Genomic DNA, 19,963 nt, shown 5'->3' with positions numbered 1-19,963 from the left:
TCATCAGTCCCCTAAAACTTGGGAACTACTTAAACCTAACTAACCCAAGGACATCACACACATCCATGCCCTAGGCAGGATTCGAACATGCGACCGTAGCAGTCGCGCAGTTCGGGACTTCGCGACTAGAGCCACTCGGCCACCCCGGCCGGCTTCTTTTTCTCAAAAATCTCTTTACTTTCTGACTTCCCCTTGTATTTATGTTTTTTTTAAGGAATTTGACACTTAAAATGTTCAAGTGTTACCGAAGATCCAAATTTCAGTTTTTTAGCTTTACCTTCAACAATATCAGCAACAAAACAAATTATTCTGTGCTCACTTATACTGCCAAAGATAATAAGAATTATAAACATCCAAACCGAAACAGTTGAAGAAATAAATGAAGTGTTAATATGTGAGATGGAGGATTCGTAAATGAAGCCCACAACGTAAAATTAGGATTGAAAACGTACATGAAATATTTTATGCCTTGTGTGGTATCCTAAAGAGCAAATGTATATATAGAAAAACAAAAACGGGCATCTATAAATCACTTATACTCAACATATGCATGTGAAAATTGGGACTGAAGAATATTAATCAGGAATATAGTAGGCAAAAGTTTGGGGCAGTGAAGGGCCATGTCAGCTGAGGAGGGCGCATTCGAAAAAAATGTGTAAGTATCAGATGAAATGTGCAAACTCGTATTCAGTCACGTATCCCGATACGACAGAAGTCACTTCTTCGACACGACTGAAGCCATCCACTGAAAAAATGTACTATCTTAGCCAGTAAGTGAAACCCTTCTTAGCTCACAATGAATGACTCCAGAGTGTTGAAGAAGAAGCACATATGATCATGAGTACTCGCTGATTGCCTAGAAATACCTACTGCTTTACTGTGGATCTAACAATCAATCTTGACGCAGCAAGTCCTTAACTGAATTAATACGATTACTGAAAGACAATCACATAATTAGCCAATGGAATTTCTCTTTAGCTCATCTACGCTACATGTGAAACGTACCTTAAGTGGCCCATAGACTGGCGACCATACTGCGCAATATTTCATATTGCACAATAATAATGACCGTCTTAAGATGATATTGAAGGTTGCCTAATACGGTGTACAATATACTGACAAATGGACTGTAATTAGCTTTTACTGACCTAACTATTTACAAGTGGTAAAGTCTCTGGCTAATATTGCGCGCTGCGCAACAGAATTATAGGATTATTTTTTTCGAAATCCCCTCATTCCGCAGTTATTCCCAATTGCGATGCAAAGGGTTGAAAATGAGATGAGCGTATGGCATTTATTGGCCGGGGTATCCCCTTCGGGGTTCGGCCGCCGTATTGCAAGTCTTTGTAGTTGACACCACTTCGGCGACTTGCGTGTCAGTGATGATGAAAATGATGGTGAAGGACACACAACACCCAGCCCCTTGCTGGGAATCGAACCCGGGCCCCCTAGCGCTGTAGGCGGTAACACTACCGCTGCGCTACGGAGGCGGGGTTGAAATTTGGCTAAAAGGTGACAACCAGCATTTGCCTTGTGGCGTTTCAAACAGCAACGTGTCGACGCATGTGAAGAAAAGGCCAAAGCTCAGAACTTCATGTGAGGTGGGTTAATGGTGTCACATTGGCACCAAATTCCACTACAACTCTTCCCAACACCGCCGTCGACGTGTCACACGGTAGGAAGGTCGTCGCAACCCTTCTTACCCACATTTCACCCCTTCTCTTGACGCCTCTGCTGTGGAGGTCAGAACCGCGACGCCAGCGTTGAAGTCACGTGGTTTGTTTACGGGTGCCCGAGGGAAACGTTTCACACACACAGCCGCTCAGGATCCACACGAAAGGGCTACGGGGGGGGGGGGGGGGGGGGGGTTCATAAATGGAACCACCATTTTCCCTGGGGCGTTGATATCCACACAGTTCAGAATGCGATGAGCAACAGGACGAAGTTCTTCACAGCCTTCGACACTACTGACAACCCTCGACGTTTCAAGCCTTCCCTGAGCACACTGGGGGTTGCACCTCTAATGAACGTGATGGCATTCATTCGGAATGCAGCGCGATCGGCAATTTTACTCTCGTGTAGAGGTTCGCACCACTAGGGACCCGACGGTTCAATCCCGCGTCCGGCCATCCTGATTTAGGTTTTCCGTGATTTCCCTAAATCGCTCCAGGCAAATGCCGGGATGGTTCCTTTCAAAGGGCACGGCCGACTTCCTTCCCCGTCCTTCCCTAATCCGATGAGACCGATGACTTCACTGTCTGGTCTCCTTCCCCAAAACAACCCAACCAACCACTAGGGACCCCTCAGTACCATTCGATGGAATCTGAACGTGACTCGAAGCAGCAGAAGGTGCTTATGATTTTTAAACCTCCTGTTTCGCATCCTCCTGTAGCTTGGTGATGAGGGGGTGCAACATTAACACACATGTGAACAGAGCGGCAAAGGATTCCTCTAAGAGTCTTCGGTTCACGAAATCCACCTACCTATCTTTACCGAGAATGTTACACGTGAAAATGTACTGAAACAACCTGTGAAGTATTCAGAATGAGATTTTCACTTTGCAGCGGAGTGTGCGCTGATATGATACTTCCTGGAAGAATAAAACTGTGGACTGGACCGAGACTCGAACTCGCAGGAAGGTAGGAGACGAGGTACTGGCAGAAGTAAAGCTGTGAGGATGGGGTGTGAGTTGTGCTTGGGTAGCTCAGATGGTAGAGCACTTGCCCGCGAAAGGCAAAGCCCCGAGTTCGAGTCTTGGTCCGGCACACAATTTTAACCTGCCAGGAAGTTTCAACCTGTCAAGTATTCCTAGGCGTCTACAGGTAGGCATGTGAATGAGAAGGTGTGTCGAGGGGTTGTCTGCCTGCAGGCACCTCGAACAACTTGGCAGGAGCGAATATCGCAGTCATGCTGCGCTGAAGGAGTATGATCATTTTCGATGGGGAATCAGCTCCATAATATCCTTTTTAGATGGCTTCATACGTGTGCGGTTGTCACTACCACATAGAGTGATTGGGCTTGTGCCACATTGAGTCATCATCAGATAATGTATTTCATCTGCATGTAGAAATTTGAAGTAAATCGGCTATACACACACATCAAAAAAAGTTTTGCATCACCCCAGTTCCCATAACCCCTGAAGATAGACGTTGACTATGGATATTGTATCACAACGCAGTCCTGTTGACTATTCAGAGATGTCACTAAACCTGCCCAGAGATGTAAACAACCTTGCATGAGCAGCGCCTATTAGACGGAGGTGGCCTGACAGCCTATCAGTTCCAGTCATTCCACCAGGGAGCAGGTACACAGCTCGTGTTGTCTGTAGTTCAGCCATGCCTATATGGTCAATACCGAAGTTCGATCGCGTCCGTATTGTTGCTTTGTGCCAGGAGAGGCTCTCAACAAGGGAAGTGTCGAGGCATCTCAGACTGAACCAAAGCGATGTTGTTCAGACATGGAGGAGATACAGAGAGACAGGAACTCTTGATGACATGCCTCGCTCGTGGCGACCACGTGTTACTACTGCAGTGGATGGTCGCTACCTACGGATTATAGCTCGGAGGGACCCTGACACCAATGCTATCAAGTTGAATAATGCTATTCGCGCAGCCACAGGACATCGCGTTAAGACTCAAACTTTGCGCAATAGGCTGCATGATGCACAACTGCACTCCCGACATCCATGGCGAGGTCCATCTTTGCAACTACAACACCATGCAGTGCGGTACAGATGGGCCCAACAACATGCCGAATGGACCGCTCAGGAGTGGCATCACGTTCTCTTCACTGATGACTGTCGCATATGCCTTTAACCAGAGAATCGTCGGAGATGTGTTTGGAGGGAATCTGGTCAGGCTGAACGCCTTAAACACACTGTCCAGCGAATGCAGCAATGTGGACGTTTCCTGCTGTTTTGGGGTGGCATTATGTAGGGCCGACGAACGCCGCTGGTGGTCATGGAAAGTGCCGTAACGGCTGTACAATACGTGAATGCCATCCTCCGACCGATAGTAAAACCATATCGTCAGAATATTGGTGAGGCATTCGTCTTCAAGAGCAACAATTCGCGCCCCCATCGTGCATATCTTTTGAATAACTTCCTTCAGGACAACGACATTGCTCGAGTAAAGTGGCCGGCATGTTCTCCAGACATGAACCCTATCGAACATGCCTGGGAAAGATTGAAAAGGGCTGTTTATGGATGACGTGACCCACCAACCACTCTGAGGATCTACGCCGAATCGCCGTTGAGGAGTGGGAAAATCTGGACCAAAAGCGCTTTGATGAACTTGTGGATAGTATGCCACAACGAATACAGGCGTGCAATGATGTTTATGTGGATCTGCATTCCAATTTTCTGTACAGGTTCCGGAACTCTCGGAACCGAGGTGATGCAAAACTTTTTTTGATGAGTGTATATACAGAGTGAGTCAGGAGTAAAGGTACATGCTTTGAGGGGTGATTCAAGTGGTGATTCTGAACAAAAAACTTCTAATAAACATGTGCCCTTTTCGTAATCGTTTCCGAGTAAACCAATGAAAACTACTAGGAAAGGGAAACGTGTAGCGTCATCCTTACTATGTCAGTACGCAGTTCACTTGTGCATAGTGCATTTGTTTACCTCAAGTCTCAGTCCGACAGTGCTTGTCGTAGTGAAAGGTACTACAGTGTTGTTGCGTGAACAACGAATACAGTTTTGTGTGGTGAAAATGCCACGGATCTTCACACATGCAGAGTATGCTGACATGTTGTTTGTCTGTGGTTTGTCCAATGGGAATTAAAGAGGTGATGTGCGAGAATACCAACAACGATTTCCGAATCGCAGAGGGCCAGATAGCAGGGGGTTTAGCTGGGTGTTTCACGGATTCCGTGAGCGTGGTACGCTTCCCAGCGTAAATGTTGTCTCTCAACGTCCCGTACAACAAACTCTTAATGTAGCTGAAAACATTCTTCATTAGTGGAACGCAACCCTACTACTAGCTCTAGAAGAATTGCTACCCAGCTTGGTATTCCACAGACACGAGTGATACGCACAGTACACGAGCACAGTTTGTATCCCTTTCATCGGCAGAGTGTACAACATCTGCATGAAGATGATGCTGCCGCCCGGCAAGAATTCTGTAAATGGATCATTGCCAACGATCGATTAATTCCACGTATTCAGTTCACTGATACGTCAGTATTTACCCGCAACGGAATCAACAACACGCGCAACTATCATGTATGGGCAAATTAAAATTTGCACGCTGCTGTGGAAACGAGATTTCAACGACGTTTCTCAGTCAACGTGTGATGCCGTTTTATTGATGACCAACTCATGGGTCCAGTTGTTTTAGATAACTGTCTTACTGGGACACGGTATCTTGAGTTTCTTCAAAATGTGTTATCTGAATGCGTGGAGGATATTCCTGTGGCAACACGAGCCCATGTGTACTTTCAGCATGACGGAGCTCCTACACATTCCGTACTGCCAGTGACACAGTATCTCAACACAACGTATCCTGGTCGTTGGATCTGTCACCGTGGAGTCATTGCTTGGCCACCGAGGTCACCCGATCTTACCCCATTGGATTACTGTTTGTGGGGCTGGCTGAAGAGTGAAGTCTACAAGAGCAGAGTGGACACAAGAGAGGAACTTCTAGCTCGTATTTTACGTGCTTGTGCCCAGGTAAAGGAAAGCGAATCTGAGCTCCGATCGTCGACGCAACACCTGTCTACAAGAGCAGCATCATGCACTGAATTTGACGATGGACTGTTTGAACATCTTCTGTGAGGAAACGTACACAATTAAACAAACCATAACATAAAAGTGTCTTAATTTTCCGTCACCTGCACCTTTTCTGCTCCTAGCTGTTTTCATTGGGCCGGCCGAAGTGGCCGTGCGGTTAAAGGCGTTGCAGTCTGGAACCGCAAGACCGCTACGGTCGCAGGTTCGAATCCTGCCTCGGGCATGGATGTTTGTGATGTCCTTAGGTTAGTTAGGTTTAACTAGTTCTAAGTTCTAGGGGACTAATGACCTCAGCAGTTGAGTCCCATAGTGCTCAGAGCCATTTGAACCATTTTGTTTTCATTGGTATACCCAGAGACGGTTAAGAAAATGCCATATATTTATTAGAAGTTTTCTTATTCAGAATCACCAGTAGTATCGCCCGTCAAAGCACGTACCTTACCTCCTGACTCAACTTGTATACTTATGGAGAGAGAGAGAGAGAGAGGGGTAGTCTATGTCCGCTCACATGTTCACTAGAGTATCGTTACGAAATTTGAAGTAAATCGGCCAAAAACTTTTTAGAGATTTTTGGTAACCACCTTTCCCCTTTATAGATTACACATGTATATATTTATAGTCAGAAATCTTATGTTGGAAATGATCTTCCTCTTGTCTTGAAGATAAAGTACGAAAAATATCATGAAGGTCGGAATAAAACTGTAGTTTTTTTGAATTACAAACAAATAATCAAACGAACACTCTTTTTTATATACCGGATAGTTACAATTGAACTTTCCCTGTTTAACACGTTATAACATGAAAACTAATTACCCTACAAACACCAAAGTTGGTGGCATTAATGTTAAGGAAGAGAAATAATGCAGAATCAATTCAATTGAAACACTTTTAATACGCTGCTACGGTACATCATGCCATTACAAACCAGTATCATGACTGCTACAAAAGCTGTTCAATATGGCGCCGATCAGTGTCCAGAAGAGTCTGAAAGCGCAGGATTGCATTTTGGACGGCAGAACGAAGCATGTCCATCGGTATGGTGGCTACCTCTCTTGATATGCTGCACATCAGACCAGCACATGTGTGAATGTTCCCCTGGTAAACCCTGTCCTACTGATAAGCCCCACAACCAGAAGTCAGAGAGAGTGAGATCAAGTGATGGTGCCGATCAAGCATTTGGAAACGACGGGCTGACAATTCGATCGTTTCCAACTGTGTTTCGGAAAAGCAGGTGAACTTCACGAGCGATGTGCGGTGGGGTCACATGCTGCATGAAAACTGTTGAGTTCAAGGCGTCTCTCTAGTGCAGAGCGGGTATGACATCCTGGAGAAGCATATTGCAGTAACGCTGGCCAGTCACACTGCACGTCTTTCATCCTGTAGCGCCAGTCTCTTCAAAAAAGAATGGGCCAATGATGAACGTAGCTGTGAAGCCACACCATGTGCTGACACGTTCACCATACAGAGGAACTTCCTGCACAATGAATTGTGGTGAAGATTCCCACCCTCGGCAATTCTGTGTGTTCGCCTCATCCGTCAGAGAAAAATTAGCTTCGTCTGTCCATAAGATGGTCCAGGGCGAGCCCTCGTCAACTTCAATCCTTACGCGAAAGTGGAGAGCGACATCGGCATGCTGTCGTGCGTCCTGAGGTGCAAGCTGCTGTACGATATGGATCTTGTATGGACACCATTTGAGAATGATTCGAAGCGCCTTCCGTACAGTGGACCACGGGATGTTCAACTGTCGTGGCAGAGCACGTGTACTGCCTGACGATCGAGAATTTTGAGCTGCCTTGTCTGCCATAGCAACAGCGGTTTCATCAACAACCCGTGGTGCAAGCGGTCGTTGGCCTCTTCCCGCAGCGACGCCCGGTTCTCCAGTTGATTCAAACTTCTTCAAAATGCTCCACACAGCACGTGGATGAAGAACACCCTTCCGTAATCCTTTCAGCCAGCAATATTCCCGAAGTGCAGCTGCAGCATTGCTGTTGTTTTGATAATAGAGCTTCACCAATAATGCCCTGCTCCTTTTGTCCAAGGCCATGTTGACATGTCAAGTGCACTGCGGCTGGTCAGGTTTGTGAGACTGTGAACCACAATGACTGATCATGACACCTGGTGGCCACAGCTGGAACTGGACGGTGGCGCTGTGATGCATGGAAATTGTGAACTTAATTTTCCGGAGATTAATGCTACCAAGTTTGGTACTTGTACGGTAATTAGTTTCTGTCCTATAACGTGTTAAATAGGGTAAGTTTAACTATAACCAGTCAGTATATAGATTATGCAAACTTATTACTTTTTTTTGGGTTATAGTACCGAAGTGTGCCCATACGTTACTTTGTACGGGGAGGGGGGGGGGATAACCAGGTGATACGGAGTACTTTTAATCCACTCTTAAGAAAAAGAAAACGATACAGAGTTATACAAGTTGGTCACAAATTGTAAATCATGAAGGTATCGACAGAAAATCAAATTTATAAACTTTGGCGGCCGATGGATGGATGTGTGATGTTGCAGAGCGGTTTCACCTCACAGCTGGCAAGGATAGTAAACAACAGTCGTGTCGATACCAGGGCATAAAGTTTTTCCAAATTTCGTTCCGTATATTCATATGCACAGTGATTATGCCCCACAGACAGATACATGAGCAATACACACAGATGTCTGCGTTTGAGAGAAGGTGTGTAGTTGAGTTCAAAGAAGCCAATTGGAGTAATAGGTAATTTGCTCGACATTTGAATGGGCCTGATGTAACTATTCGACGACGTTTGCAGGAATGAGTGAACTATGGTCGAATATAATACCAGGAAGAAAGTGGTCGACCTAGAAAGATGACAGAATGTGTCGACCAAGCAATCGTCAAGAGGTACTCATAGCCCTGTGTTCACCATTCTCATCCATCGTACGTACAATAGATGCTTCAGTACCCACAGAGACCATTAATACGCAGCTCACAGAAAGGAGACTAAGCTCACGGCGTCTCTTGCATCAACTACCATTGACCTCTCTACACCCACAAGTGAACAAGCCCGTTTTCAGTGGTGTCGGGCACATTTGGCCCGGAATATCATTGATTGGAGTAAAATTCAGTAATGAATCCTGCTTCGAATAGAACCCCAATGACCAGCGCAGACGTGTCTGGAGACGCTCCAGACGCCGGCCGCTGTGGACGAGCGGTTCTAGGTGCTTCAGTCTGGAACCGCACTGCTGCTACTGTCACAGATTCGAATCCTGCCTCAGGCATGGATATGTGTGATGACCTTAGATTAGTTAGGTTTAAGTAGTTCTACTGATGACCTCAGATGTTAAGTCCCATAGTGCTTAGAGCCATTTGAACGCCCCAGACAGTGGTGGGATACCAACCTGACTGTCACCCAACAACCAGGAATGATGATCTGGGATGCCATTTCGTTTCATAGCAGGACCTTTTTGGTTGACAACTGAGCTGCCTTTAAAGCACAGCGGTATGTCGATATGTCGACGATGTTCTATGGCCAGGCTTGTTGTCCTCCATAGCAAGCCATCCTGGGCTTACATTTCAGCAAGATAATGACTAACCACACACAGCGAGTGTTTATGCTGCCTGTCTTCGTGCCTTTCAACCCCTATCATGGCCAACAAGGTCGCCACATCTCTCCCCAATTGAGAAGATTAGCGTTACTGGAAGGAACCAACTCGGGATTTTGAGTGTCTAAAGCGCCAGTTGGACAGGCTTGGGACAGTACCCGTCAGGAGGGCATACAACAACTCTGTCAACCAAAGCCACGACGAGAAGCTGCTTGCATAAGGGTCAGAGGTGGACCAACGATTTACTGACTTGCCCAATTTGTGAAGATCTTTCTCTTGAATATATCACCCAATTTTCCTGAAATTGCAATCACTTGTTTGGCTGTATATGCACATCACAACTACCCATTTCTATCCCAGTCGGATGGTTCCTTTGTGGTACTTTTTTTTGTCTTAACGTGCATTTTGGAAGGTGAATGGTGACTTGTAAGTAGCCATAAAAAAAGTTCCAGTTCCGACTATGTTAAAAACCTCCGTAATACCGATATGTAAATCATTTCCTCGAAAGAAAAACAGCTGACTACACTATAATACTTCTCCTTTCCTGAGAATTAGGCATGGCATGGGTGCCTAGTACTGCAGACAGCACAAAACAGTTACTGTTCTTATTACGTTATCACTTTGTTGCGATTATATTCTAAAGACAGGTGTTATTTTTCAGGTGCCCATTTTCATTGACCCTCACAACTTCAGAACAGTAGGAGTTTTGAGCTATCTTCGCGAGAAGAGAGGAAATGGCAGCAATAGCAGCAGCAGCCCCTGTCGTGCCACTGACGTTGCAGATGGGTGCACCACACCCCTGCCAGAGGATCAGGTGGGGTCTCCAGCAGGCTCCAGTGGCTGTGGGCAAGCAGCGAAGTGGCATGAGCACTGGCTGGATAGCGACGAGGGCACCAGGTACTCGTTACTACATTATTATGACAATTTTAAGGCACAAGTAATGTATCTCATTTCAAAGAGATGTAAAAAAGCTATAGGTCTAAACTGTCTCACTTATTCATTTACTTAAAAATATTTTTTCGTACTTCTGCCGTTACATATCAATATTCGGCTGACGTCAAAGTTTCTCCGTTGTAAATTTGCACTTAGAATATATGAACAACTACTTTTTGATTTGAATTTTTGAAATTCTTTGTATCGTTTTTCGCTAGTTTTCATCCATCACTCATAATATTTCTTCTTCTTCTTCTTCTTCTTGTGGCGGGGTTCTACAGCTCTCACCACATGTCACATCTCTGTCACTAAATGCCTTGATCTTGCCGTTCTTCCTCTTTCCTTTCTATTCATCTCCTCTACCATCGCTTCTTGAATATGCATGCATATCCAAAGGATGAATGTGTCATTCTTGACAACACGGACACTGTAATAGTGTGTTTATCCACCGATACCAGGCAGCAACTTTCAATTAAAATGTCCTCCCCGGTATGGGAGTTACATAATGTGTGTATGAATATATTTTGCGACAGAAACGACAACATATGGAAGTTTGGTTCTGGCCATGTGTCGTACACAGATAGCCAAAGCAGCTACGGCGACCACACACATAAAACGAGAAATTCGGGCTCGAGTCCTGGTCAGGCATAAATTTTCATTGTCATCATTCCCATATACAGCTGGTGGTTTTCATAACGGCTGTAGTCGCTACAACACCTGTTTCTTCGATCATGCATGCAAGTCTGAAGGAACTATGCATCGTACTTTTGAACGCTACAGGCACTGCAATATCGTATTTTAACTTTTGTGTACCTCCAGCCACGGCCGGCCGCCCCAACCCCCCGCACTCCTCCCCCCCCCACCCCCCCCCCCGCCGCCCCCCCTCTCCACCCGAGATGTTTTCGTACCACAGATATGCCCGATGTATACCAGTTCTTTGGTTCAACAAATAGAAGTACCACAGACTGACTGCTCTCAAAAGAATGAACAGGTAAACAACAGTTAATCTAACGGGTGGCCAACAGAAAGACTACAGAATAGTTTCACTTGAAAAGAAAGAACGAATAACTTAGTCAATATGTATAACTACAACAGAATGTACCCCCTGTTTTCATTCGGTTTCTGGTTTCTCTCAAAAGAAATGAATGGCCATAAAACAGCAGCTAGCTAAATCAATTATTTCCTTTCAGTTGTCTCCGTAGACTGGTTTCACTCAAAAGGATGAATGAAGCATTCAATCGATACATCAAACTACAACCAAATACGAGTAAGTCGAATGTTTTCTAACAAACCACTGAATCGATTGTTTTACTTCGTTGTTCTCATCAAGCTTCTTATAATACCTTGTTAACTTAGTTGTTTTGAGACGTCACTTTCATTACTCAGTGGTGTCAAATCGTTGAGCCTTGTGTTATAATATGAAGGTTCGAATCCGTCTTCTGATATATTTCAATTTTCCACTGTTCTTTGCGATTATAAGGGGTAAGTACGTCATTTCACAGCAGTGATATTAGGGGAACAATGTTTGATGCCTTATGGAGCCAACTTTGGGATGAAATGAGGAACGGAAGAAATCGACTTTCGCTGGATACCAACTCATCTGAATGTCATTTAAAACTTCTTTTAAAAGTCTTTTGGTTATGCTAATTCATGTACGATTCGTTTGTCTGGGAACCACTCGGAGTTTGTCCTGATGGAGAGAGAAGTTTGAAAAGTGAATGTGTTTAGCACAAGCAGTCCATTCAAAATAATTAAGTCTTCGTCTTGCAAGATTGTAAGGAACCCCACACCAAACTATTGGTATTAATTTTAAATTTTTGACGGAGCTGCCCACCCTGTTGGAGCCCAGACAGCACCTCTAGTTTAAAAGGATGTCAGTTCTCCTCCAGTGAAGAAAGAGATTTTGGAAGGGAGTGGCGAGTACATCCCATGCTGCTCAACTGAGAAACTTGTTTCTAAAGGTACTGGAAAACTGATGCAGCGATAGAGAGAAGATGTTGGCAGGCAGGGTACGGTGTCTATGTTGCGAAATTGTGCCATTGTAGATTTTATAATGGTGTTCTAATATATTAGAAAGGTGTTGTGTAGATACTTTTTGACTTACTTTCGTACTAAATAAGTACATTCATATTCAGAAACGGTGCTGCTACCCTCGCACTTGAGTACCCGAAAACCAACATCACCACCACCACTGTCATCATCATCATCATCATCATCATCCTGCTTGTTGTAGGTCTGCTGCTATGGAGTACAAGAAGGGAGCACTCACTGCAGAATTTGGAGGATCGTACAAGAAGCGTGTGCTGGCCCTGGTCCTCCTCCGCTGCCTGAGGCGTGGGCTTCTCTTCCAGTTGTCTCCCAACAATCGCGATGCAGGCAAGTTCGGCGATGTGGTGCTGGTGTGGCGACGCGAGGAACATTCTGAGGTGCACGCCCTGCTCGTCCAGGTCAGACGCATAACCGCTAGGAGGATGACCATCGCCAGGCGCATGTGGCTGACCCAGACTTCCGGCGGTTACTTCAGTCTCAGCAAGTACTGCACCTCCTACAGAAAAATTAACAAGTCACTGGTGAACGGCAGAGTCACATGCGTCTTGCTGACGAACATCTGCCTCGATGACAGTAGCCTCAGCTTGTTTCAGCGCCAGGATGTGGGCAGTGTCCCAGGTCTGGAGCTGCTAGAGGCTGGTGGTGACCTGTACAAGCTCAACCCTAAAAACGAACGGGTGTGGAAGGCAGTCCATGAGGACATAAGCTTTGTGGAGAATTTCTACCTATTGTGTAATCAGAGGGATTATGTGAAAATATTGGGCGACATTTACAGAGAGCTGGAACATTTGTTGGGCGCAGGTAACCTGTGAGGATCCATCTGGTAAGATATGTGTGATGACCTCATGTCTTGGATGTACAAATAGTGTGTGTGTTTGACGAGTGGCTGGAGCAATTGTTGGACACTTGTAGTTGAATACACCAGGAAAGAGACTGAGTGAAGAATGGTGACCACCAGACGTGAGTATTGCAGTGTGGCTGTTGTTTCGGGTTAAATAGAGTTCTGTAACTCAGCAAAGATGAAGCCTCCAGAAATGGGAACGGTGGTTCTCTCTGCTACTGACTCACCAAAGACTGGCTCACAAAACGCACACCTTGGTAGCTATGGACAGGTTCTTCGCTGCTGGGTATGAAAGAGTTAATTTTTTGAATTGTACAAATTTTTTTATGTGATCTCAGAAAATATTTTGCATCATTAAGTACAATTAGGCACCATTGGCCACCATCAAAACAATTGAAATCAGCATCAGATGCTAACCCAGAAATGCTTTGTTGTAGCAAATGCATATACTGCTGAGCCAAAACATAATTACCATGTGCTTAATAGCGTGTTCCTCCACTATTGGAACGCAATACAGCTGCGAATGTGCTTGACATGCGTTCGATAATTGTTTGGTAGTTTTCCAGACTATGTGGCTGAAGGAAAGTTTCAGAGAGAACATCGCGAAACACTGGACTGTAACAGGTGAAAGGAATACGATTGAAGTTGGATGCATAGCTTTCAGAGATGAAATAGTAAAGGCAGCACACGATCACATAGGTAAAAAAGCAAGACCTAGTAGAAGTCCCTGAATAACTGAGTTTAAATGATGAAAGGAGAAAATATAAAAATGCAGCAAGAGAATACAAATGTATAAAATATGAATTGACAGAAAGTGCAGAACAGGTAAGCAGGAATGGTATGCAGAACTAGGGGACGGATGAGACCTCTGAAGAAAATAGAAGCGACTGTGTGAATATCAAGAGTTTTGCAGGTACTAAGCAAAGGAGACAATGAAAGGCGGAAGGAACATATAGAATGTCTATACAAGGGAAACTTCAAAAATGGTTCAAATGGCTCTGAGCACTATGGGACTTAACATCTGTGGTCGTCAGACCCCTAGAACTTAGAACTACTTAAACCTAACTAACCTAAGGACATCACACACATCCATACCCGAGGCAGGATTCGAATCTGCAACCGTAGCGGTCACGCGGTTCCAGACTGAAGCGCCTACAACCGCTCGGTCACTGAGGCCGGCGCGAGAGCTAACCACGACAAAATTATTGCATCTGGTGTGCAAGATATATGATACTGGGGAAATACACTCACTCACACTTAAGGAAAAACGTAATAATTGCAATTCCAAATAAGGCAGTCGCTCTGAGTTGTGAATTATATCGAACCATTAGTTTAATAAGTCATCAATGCAAAATACTGACACAAGCTATTTACACAAGAGTGGAAGAACTGGTAAAAGGCAACAATGTGGAAAATCAGTTTGGGTTTCAGAGAAATACAGGAACACAGATGCCTGATCGTACCACTTATCCAAGAAGATAGATTGAAGAAAGAAAAACCTATGTTTATAGCATTTATAGATTTAGAGAAAGCTTTTGACAATGTTAAGTGCCCTATAATCTTTGAAATTTTGAAGAGAGTAGGAATAAAATACAGGGAGTGAAATGGTATCTATAACTTGTACAGAAATCCGTCCGCATCTATAAGAGGTGAGGTGCATGAAAGGCAAGGAGTGATTCAGAAGATAGTGAGACAGGATCGTAGGTATCTCCAATATTATTCAATCTGCACATCGAGCAAGCAGTGAAGCAAACGAAGGAGATATACAGGAAGAGAATTAGAGTTCAGGGAGAAGGAATGAAATCTCTGCCGTTTGACGATGACACCGGAATTCTGCCAGAGACAGAAGTGGGCTTGGAGGAGCATTTCAACGGAATAAACAGTGTCTTGAAAGTATATAAGATGAACATGAATTAAAGCAAAACAAGGGTAAAGGATTGTGATCGAATGGTGAGGGAATGAGATTTCGAAATGAGACGCTAGAAATAGTAGAAGAATTTTTGCGCTATGGGTCGTAACATAACTGATGGTGGCCGAAATAGAGAGGATACAAAATTTTGACTGGCAATAGCAAGAGAAGTATTATAAAAAAAGGGGAGTTTATTAACATCTAATATCAGCTTAAACCTTTCACACCTGTATTTCTTCTGGACGAAGAAAAAATTTCTTTATGCTGTAACGCTCTTAGGTGATCTTTCAGTCATTTTAGATGCAAGATTTATACAAAATTATGTATCCACTTCCAAAAAGTACTTTGTCACTTCTTCTTTTTATGTACTAAAATAACTAATTTTGAAATATTCACTGCTGTAATAAATAAACTGATCATTCAAGAATTACCATGCAAAATAACAATAATAATATTCATTTACACTGTAGAACACAAGTAACAAAACACGTCTGTGTATTCTGGCGGCCACAAGTTGCTGTGCACTACTACGGTGCGTTGTTGAGATTTTTACAGTGAAGACCAATAGTTGGCAGTACTTGTACATGATAAAAAGACTGAACATTCACAAAAGTGTTAGTGAGGTTTCCACGTAGGAAAAAAATTATTCTGTTGCAACGAAGAGACAGCAAAATTTAATCTACACAATTGCATCAGTGAGTCTGAAAGGGATAAGTGTTAGGAAGTCTTTTCTGAAGGTATTTGTCTGGACTGTAGCCTTGTGCAGAAGTGAAACTAGTTAGATAAGCAGTTCAGAGGAGAACGGAGTGAGAGCTTTTGAAAAGTGGTGCTACAGGAGAAAGATCACAACGACAACAACGTGGCACCAAATATCTAGTCACGAATTACGCAAAATTAAGAGCCAGTGCTCTGTGGGTGTGGAGCTGGCGTCCAATACCACCCCATATGTGTTCCACCGACTTCAGAGTGAACGAATTTGGTGGCCAAAATGTCAACATTCATTATCTCATGTCACAAGGCAAAAATCGCGCTGCAGTGGTTAGAGAAGCATAATTGTGAATGTTGAGGTTTAGGATGGAAGATTCCATCGCTTTCATCGATGGAATGAATCCTCGTTCGTCACTATTCTTCTCATATACTTTCCTTACTGTGTTTCACTTGTAAAACGCCACCAGTCAGCAATCAGTCTCGTAGTGGCTTGTCAGTGCAAGTGTAGAAAACTACATTGTCTGTTGCTCGTTGGTCCTTTTAGTATTGCGAAATTACGGTTCCGTAAACTAACCTTGGCGACACCCATCAGCTGTCATTCTCCAATGGTAGCTTTGAATTCCTTGACGAAAGTTATTATATTTTTAAATTAGTGGGAGGTTCGAAAGCCAGTTCACCTGAACGAATACAGTAAAGCTGAAAACGTAGCTTAGCTCATTTTAAATAGTGGCAACAATAAACATGTAACGACTGAAGACAGTTTTGTCATTATTATTATTCACGTTTAGACCTTACTGAATTGTCTTTTGCCCTTTCCTTGCCACCATATTACAGTCACTTCTTCAGCATGAGCAAGTAGTTTAAGTCGTCTTTGGTTTTACTTCCTGGATAACTGCTCATTCCTGAATATTCTACCCCAAATTCTTGTTTTCGCGGTTGTGCTACCTCTGGTTGTTACAGGTCTCCTTTTACTGCTGTGATTCATTTCATCAGTCGGTGCACAATAGCACACGTTATCAATATGTTCCAAAAAGCCACCAGCTAAAACGAGATTTTGCAGAGCGTCATATGTCAGGTTCTGTTGGGCACAGAAATAATGAGTTAAGTAATTTAGATAGTCCTTGGTCTCATGATCATTTGTCTACCTATTGGAAGAATGGGTTTACTGTATCTGTCCTGCAGTACAAGGTCAAAATTTACACATTGCACACATCATCCAATCCAGGCAATTTGAGTAAATTAGTTGTTTCTTTTGCATTAGGTGTAGTCTAGGGTGGACCTTAAGTGGCTTATGAAAGGTTACAGAACTCCTCCCTTGGGATCAAAGACGATTTGCCTGTTAAATCACCCATAGTGACCTCAGAGAATCTTGGTCCTCGCAGATCAGAGATAGAAAAGATTATTATGGTTTTAGTAAACTGCAGGAGCATCCAAGGAAAGGTCCCAGAATTAGTATCGCTTACTGAAGGTTATAATGCACAGATAGTATTGGGAACAGAAAGATGGTTTAAACTAGACGTCAATGACAACGAAATTCTAAGTTTGGATTGGAATATTTATCGTAAGGATAGGTTAGTCGCCAATGGTGGCGGCGTGTTTATTGCAGTAAAAATATTCGAAAAAATCTAGCGAAATTATCACGGATACGGAATGCGATGTAATCTGGCTGAAACTGAGTATCAAAGAACGGTCAAAAATGGTGATCGGATGCTTTTATAGACCACCAGTGTCAGGTAGTATAGTTGTAGAGCGCTTCAGACAGAACTTGCAGAATAGCATTAGTAATTTTCCTGATCAGGTCGTTGTAATAGGGGGGAGGGGGGGGGGGGGACTTCAACTTGCCCGGTATAGATTGGGAGTGTTATACTTTCAAAACTGGTGGCAGAGACAGGGATTCGTCTGGCATTGTTCTGGATGTCTTGTCTGAAAATTACCTTGAGCAGATAGAGAACCAACTCGTGAGGGTGACGTCTTAGACCTCCTGGCAACAAACAGACCTGAACGTATCGAATCAGTTAAGACAGAGGAAGGTATCAGTGTTCGTAAGGCTGTGGCAATATCTATGACGGATGGGATACAAATTTCAGAATATCTCAGCAGTCAGCATCAAATATTCTGTGATGAGGACGAAGATGTGGAGAACAAACGGAAAATGATTCAAAGGTGTCCTTCAATATGCTCTAGACAAGTATATCCCGGTAAGGTTTTAAGGGATGGAGAAAATTCATCATGGTTTAATAGCCGTGTTAGAAAAGCGCTACGTACACAAAGAGAACTTCATCTCAAATTCAAGAGAAGTAAAAACCTAGCTGACAAACAAAAGCTGAACGAAGCGAAAATGAGCGTAAGGAGAGCAATGAGAGAAGCGTTCAATGATTTTGAAAGTAAGACGTCAACCGACCTGAGTAAAAATGGTCAAACTCATCTATTCATTCTCTCAGCGACCACATTTGCAACGAAACGGAAGATAACAGAGAGAAGGCCGAAATACTGAATTCGGTCTTCCGAAGTTGTTTCACCGCGAAAAATCGTAACACTGTCCCTCATTTCAATCGTCGTACGAACGTCGAAATGGCAGATATTGAGAACCGATGCGGAAATGAAAAGCAGCTACAATCGCTTAGTAGTGGAAAGGCGTCAGGACCAGATCAGATACATATAAGATCCTATAAGATTATGCGAAAGAACTCGCTCCCCTTCTAGCAGTAATTTATCGTAAACAGCTTGAGCAACGAAATGGTACCTGACGACTGGAAAAAAGCGCAGGTGATTTCCGTTTTTAAGAAAGACCGTAAGGCAGATCCACACAACTATAGACCTATATCGTTGACGTCAATCTGTTGTAGAATAATGGAACGTGTTTTATGCTCAAGTATTATGACGTTCTTGGAAAATGAATATCTCCTCTATAAAAATCAGAGAGGATTTCGCAAACAGAGATCCTGCGAAGCTCAGCTCGCTCTGTTCCTACGTGAGATCCACAACGCAGTGGGCAACAGTGCTCAGGTTGATGTGTTCCTTGATTTCAGTAAGGCATTTGACACCGTACCGCATTGCTGTTTAATGAAAAAAAACACGAGCTTACGGGGTATCGGTGAAGGCTTCCAATTGGATTTATAAAGGAACTTATATTTTTTCTCTTATTGATAAGACACACGAAATATGCAGTGGCAGTACCTAATTAGTAATCAATCTTATCAGTCACAAGCGCAAATTAATATTACGCCTATAAACCCAGGACAGAATTATGACCGGAATGTGCAACAGAGGAACAACACGTCGGCAGTGAATATTATAGAAATGACAAACGAAACACCTACAAACACTAATAATGGGGCGTTAAACTAAACGTGGCCTTATTATGCTCCCCAATGTTGATTACAGATAGTCGTGGGGGCGATCCAAGGTAAGACAGGTATTGATCTCCAATACAGAACAAGCTCAACGCCGTAAGAAACACTTTGACAAACAGCTATATTTGTGGTTAGAGGGAAAGTATTACTTAAGACCCATGTGAAATCTTCTCTTAGCCAAGAAAAACGCTGTGGCAAATAAGGTACACTGGTCCGTACATTATTGTACATATTCCGCACGACCGATGTTATTTACTTGCGTATCTTCACAAAGGTAAAATCAAAGGACTCTACGCACACAGAGACTTGAAGAAATTCTATCATGTTTAAGTATCACATTTCACATCTATTTATGCACACAAATGAAATAAGTAACCTATGGAAAAAAGAAGAAATGCGATCAGGGTAAAGTAAGTCTATTTTATGCAGCTACTTGAATCAGAGCATTTCACTACCTTTATTTACATTTGTCAGTCACTGTATACACAATACACAAGCAAGCTAGGATATACACATCAATTGATGACTAACAATGTAAGCACAGGGTGTACTTGCAAGGTTTGACTGAATAGTTTATGATCACAGTGGTATTTTAGTTTTAAGTTTATGTACGAAGGATTCTAGAGCGAACAATTAGCACAGACCTGAGAACAATGTAGCTGTAAGTTTTTTTTATGCCACTTGTGCATCAAGATTGTAAAGTACAGGGTAACATACAGAATATATTGGACTCCGTAAGGTACTACATAAGTATATGGTCCCGTGAGAGAATATTTTTTTCTGACGTATCCACACCACTAGGCATTATCTGTGAATACATCGTGAAAAACGGTATTAATTTTTTTTTTTAATGCTGAGATGATGAAATG

At 43.4% G+C, this 19,963-nt stretch overlaps 1 protein-coding gene across 2 annotated transcripts in view; it reads left to right on the top strand.

Annotated features, from left to right (window-relative positions):
- Positions 1–14,047, top strand: part of LOC124551319 — a 40,780-nt gene extending 26,733 nt beyond the window's left edge. For both annotated transcript variants that reach the window (XM_047126330.1, XM_047126329.1), the window contains exons 3-4: positions 9,963–10,198; positions 12,468–14,047. In XM_047126330.1, the coding sequence (XP_046982286.1) occupies positions 9,963–10,198; positions 12,468–13,095 (864 nt within the window). In that variant the 3' untranslated portion in view covers positions 13,096–14,047. The remainder of the gene's footprint in view (positions 1–9,962; positions 10,199–12,467) is intronic.
- Positions 14,048–19,963: the final 5,916 nt, after the last annotated feature.

Source organism: Schistocerca americana, chromosome 9 (assembly GCF_021461395.2).
Source record: "Schistocerca americana isolate TAMUIC-IGC-003095 chromosome 9, iqSchAmer2.1, whole genome shotgun sequence".
Lineage (NCBI taxonomy): Eukaryota > Metazoa > Arthropoda > Insecta > Orthoptera > Acrididae > Schistocerca > Schistocerca americana.
This window is presented reverse-complemented; position numbering and strand designations above follow the sequence as displayed.